We start from the raw sequence: 5000 nt of genomic DNA, 5'->3' as shown, positions 1-5000 counted from the left end.
GATATCCACCAACCGCTCTCTGCCTTCAGGTAGACTTGGCTTCATAATGAATCTTTATTTGCTAAAGATACATCTAGGCATATGGACACAGATGGAGACGTTGGTGCCCCGGCTGTGAAGTCCCGTTTGCTATTCATTTGCAGCCGATAAGAACTCCATCTGGGCTCTCTAAACAAAACAAAACCTTTTATCTCCTTGGCAGGTTGTTCCTAACCCACAAAAAGAACAATGCGAACGATTCTGACAAACTCACTGGGTGCTATTTAAAAGCCCAGGCAGCTGCCGAGTGTCCGTACATCTTCTCTCACTCAGCACAGAGAGGAAATGCCCTTGCAGAGACCGTCCTGGCTCTGGCTGTACATTAGAATCGGTGTCATTCTGAGTTTCTTTCCGGGACATGAACCAAGCAACCCTGAGCAACATGAGAAAAGCAGCTGCTATCAACTTAACAGATTTTCCTGCAACTTCCACGCGGCAAATATATACTGCCACAGCCAGAGAAGACACCTAGCCCACACGTGGAACCCAAAGCTTCAGGATTTCCTACAAAACTCCCCCCAAAGAGAAACAGTGTGGTGGGTTGGGGAAAACCTAAAGCTGCCCAGAAAGCATCCTGGGACAGGTAGGGCTCTGGTGTTGTGTTGGGGGAAAAAGCTTCCTTTGTGTCTTGTCGTAGGGTGAAAGAAATTTATCTTTGGTCTTTCCGCTTTTGTTTTATTTTTTTTTTCAAATTACATTTTAAGGTTTTTGTTTCCTTTTTGAGATTTACTTATTTATTTTATGAATGAGTGCTTTATCTGTACATACGCCTGCTTGCCAGAAGAGGGCATCAGATCCATTACAGATGGTTGTGAGCGTCCATGTGGTTGCTGAGAATTGAACTCAGGACCTCTGGAAGAGCAGCCAGTGTTCTTAACTGCTAACCCATCTCGCCAGCCCCCTTTCAGCTTTTATAATCAGAAAAAGTGTTAGCATGACCATCATCTCTCTCCACAGGCTTTCCACTTTGTACCATGGCCAACGTTTGTCTCCGTAGCAACGGCAATATACTTTCCCCCTCTGAGACAGGATTTCTCTGTGTAGCCTTGCTGTTCTGGAATGTGCTCTGTAGGCCTTGAGCTCACAGAGATCTGCCTGCCTGTGCCTCCCGAGTACTGGGATCAAAGGTGTGTGCCACCAATGAGTGGTGGCAGTGGGCTTTTTGTCATAGCCTGTCTAAAACTTAGCTCCTCAGTCTTCATGTATGATGTTATTATTTTGCTTCATTTGATTCAGGGTATTCGGGATTTTTGTATTCTAGACAGCTTTGCTTTATAGTACAAGGTGTCCTGAAACTTGGTATTCAGCCCAGACTGGTCTCAAACTCTCAATCCCCCCGTCTCAGCCTCTTGAATGTTGGATTTCCAGGTGTACAAATAGCTGTTGTTATACAAGATTCTAAAGAGAAAAATCTTCTATGGTGACTTTCTTTGTTATCTTTGCCTCCAGATTTCCTAAAACAGAAGCTAGGAGAGAAGCTACCTATCAATTGTCTTTCTTACAAAATTGAGTACCATAATCTTACAGTATTAGAGAAAAAAAAATTGTTATATCATCATTTCTCCATTAATGTCTAGGTAATTAATTCCTAGATCTATGATTAAAAATATCTAAATATTGAAGAGTAATCTATAATACGCAGGGAGAAGTCATAACTTCTTTGGGTTTTGTATTGAGTACATACGTGTGTAGTAGTAGTGTCACAGTGTGTGTGTGTGGAGGCCGGGTATCAAACTCAAGTGTTCCTCCTCACCTTCCACATTGTTTGGGGCAAGGTCTCTTTCATTGTTTGCCACAGTGTACCCCAGGTCCCATAAGTCTCTGGGAGTCTCCTTCCTCCACCTCCCTTCCCGTCTAAGAGCACTGGGATTACAACATGGGCTCCCATGCCTGGCCCTATATGGGCTCCGGGGATTTGAACTCAGGTCCTCACACTTGCCCAGCAAGTGTTTTGCCCACCGAGCCGTCTCCCCTGTCTGACTCTGAAGAATTAGACTTAACTGAGTCTGGTGCCCCTCCAGGAGATGTTGCCATCCCAAGGAACCAAAGCTTTGCCGACTGCACTTCCGTGGTCCTACGCTCTAGTGCCGCCTCCACAAGACTGGAGCCATGCTTCAATACACATCATTTCATCTGCCAGGCTGGTGAGTAACGGAACTACATCAATTTTAGTTTCAAAACTGATTTTACGTAAGGAATGCTCACGAGAGGATTTATTTTAGTCTGTAATCAACCATAGGGCAGATAGAAGAACTGTTTTTTATATTTTTTTAACTTGTTCTGTACGCCTGTAGGAATGGGGAGTGGGAGCTGGCACATGTGTGGCAGGATGCATATGGAGGTCAGAAGTCAACTTGGAGTTGTGGGAGTTGGTTCTCTCCTACCACGTGGGTTCTGGGGTTTAGACTCAGGTCATAGGCTTAGTGGCAGGTGCCTTTTGCCTCCAAGTCATCCCTCCAGCCTGCAGTTTCTAGTTTCATGACACTGGTTATCTCAGGAAACTGCCCTTTGGAGTAAGTGATGTCTTCACCCCTCCATGCTAGCTGCTAGATGAACTCTCATGGTCCACCTGGTTGAAGTGCAGGAGGAACTGAGCACTTAGTAGTTTTCCCTCTCCGAACGCGCACCCCTAGTCTAATCAGCCCTCAGCTGGACAGACAGAATGGGAAAGAAATGAGAATGAGGCGTAGGAAAATGAGAAGACCAGAGGCCATGAGTTCTAAGAAGTGTGCTTCCCTGCATCTGTGCGGGTGCGTGTGTGTGCACGCGCATGCGTTATAAGCAGATAGAGATCCTGACGTGAGTGCTGAGACTCAAACTCAGGTCCTCTGCAAGAGGTGCAGACACCCACTAAGCTAACTCTACATACCTGCCATTTTTAACTACCCCTGGCAGTGGCATCTGCCTTCATTAAGCAGTTGGCCGGGTGGATCTTGAAGTCCTTGCAATGTTGCAGAAAATCTAGACCGACATTTCATCCAACTTTTTTTTTTTTTTTGACAGACTCTCGCTTATAGCTCTAGCTGTCATGGAACTAGCTCTTTAGAACAAGCTGGTGTCAAACTCCAAAAGATCTTCCTGTCACTGCTCTAGGAGTGCTGGGGTTAAAGGTGTGTGCCACCATGCACAGCCGCTTCATTGTGCTTTTCAAACCTACCAATGTGTTCTTATTAACATATAAAGTTGCTATAGCTAACAAAAACAGAATTCATTGCACTAGCTCTCTGTCCCAAATAGAAAGACTTAGTTAGGGTTTCATCAGTGTCAAGAGACATCATGACCAGGGCAACTTACAGGTTCAGAGGTTCAGTCCACTATCATCATGGTAGGAAGCATGGCAACATCCAGGCAGATATGGTGCTGGAGAAACCAAGAGTTCTACATTGTGATCCAAAGGCAACCAGGAGGAGACTGACTTCCACAAGTAGCCAGGAGGATGCTCTCTCTTCTGCACTGGGCAGAACTTGAAAGCCCTCAAGGCCCACCTACACAGTGATACACTTCCTTCAACAAGGCCACACCCACTCTAATATGGCCACACCCACTCCAATAAGGCCACACATCCAAATAGTGCCACTTCCCATGGGCCAAGCATATACAAACCACCACAACCACCTTCCTCAAATAAGAGTAGTAAATGCATTCGTCTCAATGTAGTAAAGTCTAGCTTCAAGCCTCCAGTCTTCACAATTCCCAGTGCTTCATGATGTTCATGTCTACTTTACGTTACTAGACTTCACGTCTACCGTTCTAAAGAGCCTGCCACTGTTAATGAGGCTGAGGCAGTAAGGCTGAAACCCTCCCAAGTCAACAGCCCTTGTTTCCCCATCACAAGCCACCTCCCTAATGCTCCCCAGCTGTACGACCATTGTGACTCACCCGTGGTCATCGAAGAAAACTGTTTTGCACAGCCTGCTCCATGTGACTAAAGCAATTTTTTTTGGAGACAGGGTTTCTCTATGTAGCCCTGGCTGTCCTGAAACTTGCTCAGTAGACCAGGCTGCCCTTGAACTCAGAGATCTGTCTGCCTCTGCCTCCCTAGTGCTAGGATTAAAGGTATGCACCACCACCGCCCAGCAAAAAAAAAAAACAAAAAAAAAAAACCAATATTTAGTTAATGTAGCCTACTGATGATACAGGCATGAGTTTTGAATGAGTGTTGAGTGTTTGGACACTCTCAAGAATTCTTGGCTTCGGACTCTACAAATGTAGTCCTCCCTATCCCTGTGCTGTCCCCAAGAGAGACCTTGAACTTTTGTGCTGAGAATCAAGTACATACTCTAAAATCCAGCTTTTATTGATGGAGAATCTTACAAATGGAATTTTTAGAGGCTCCTGGGCCACCAGGTCCCCTTCCTAGTGACTGTTATTTGGTGACAGTCTCCACCTCTGTCTTCACGTGAGGTCACAGCTGTTCTCTCTGCCCCCCACTCTGAGGATGTACCCATCACTGGACATCATGATTTTAGACATCTACAGCTCCTGAACTGAGATTTAACTTCTGTTTTTTTTTCTCCTTTTATTTTTCTCATCTCTTCTTTTTTCCCTTCCTCTTTCCTTTCTTCCTGTGCTTTAATACAATCCAGAGTCTTGTTCACACTAGTCAGGCACCCAACATGAAGCCATATCCCCAGGCCTAAAGTTCTGCCCTTTATAAATTACGAAGCCTGTGATAGTCTATCAGCACAAAATAAACTTAAAAGACAATAAAACACTTGGATCAAGAACTTTACAAAGCAGTCTCCCAAGATAAAAATGAAGCCTTGAACTATGTAATAATTTTCTCAAAATAATTTTGCTCAAGATCAGAAAAGATTCAGAAGTGCTGTTCCAAAGGCCACGAAAGCTGCTGGCTTCTTGTTCTTGTTGGTTTTGGTTGGCATGGTGACAGGTGGCTAGAGCAAAAACTGAGAACTCACATCCAGTGCACAAGCACAAGGGAGGGAGAGAGAGAGAGGGGG

General features: G+C 45.0%; 1 protein-coding gene across 1 annotated transcript in view; it reads left to right on the top strand.

Moving 5' to 3' along the window:
• Positions 1–324: 324 nt before the first annotated feature.
• Positions 325–5000, top strand: part of Pkd1l3 (polycystin 1 like 3, transient receptor potential channel interacting) — a 56839-nt gene continuing 52163 nt past the window's right edge. The window contains exons 1-2 of the mRNA XM_028768487.1: positions 325–622; positions 2061–2183. Coding sequence (XP_028624320.1) covers positions 325–622; positions 2061–2183 — 421 coding nt within the window. The remainder of the gene's footprint in view (positions 623–2060; positions 2184–5000) is intronic.

The sequence above is a fragment of the Grammomys surdaster genome, unplaced genomic scaffold, assembly GCF_004785775.1.
Source record: "Grammomys surdaster isolate TR1022 unplaced genomic scaffold, NIH_TR_1.0 187, whole genome shotgun sequence".
Taxonomy (NCBI): domain Eukaryota; kingdom Metazoa; phylum Chordata; class Mammalia; order Rodentia; family Muridae; genus Grammomys; species Grammomys surdaster.
Note: the sequence above shows the minus strand (reverse complement) of the source record. Positions and strands in the feature narration are given on the sequence as shown.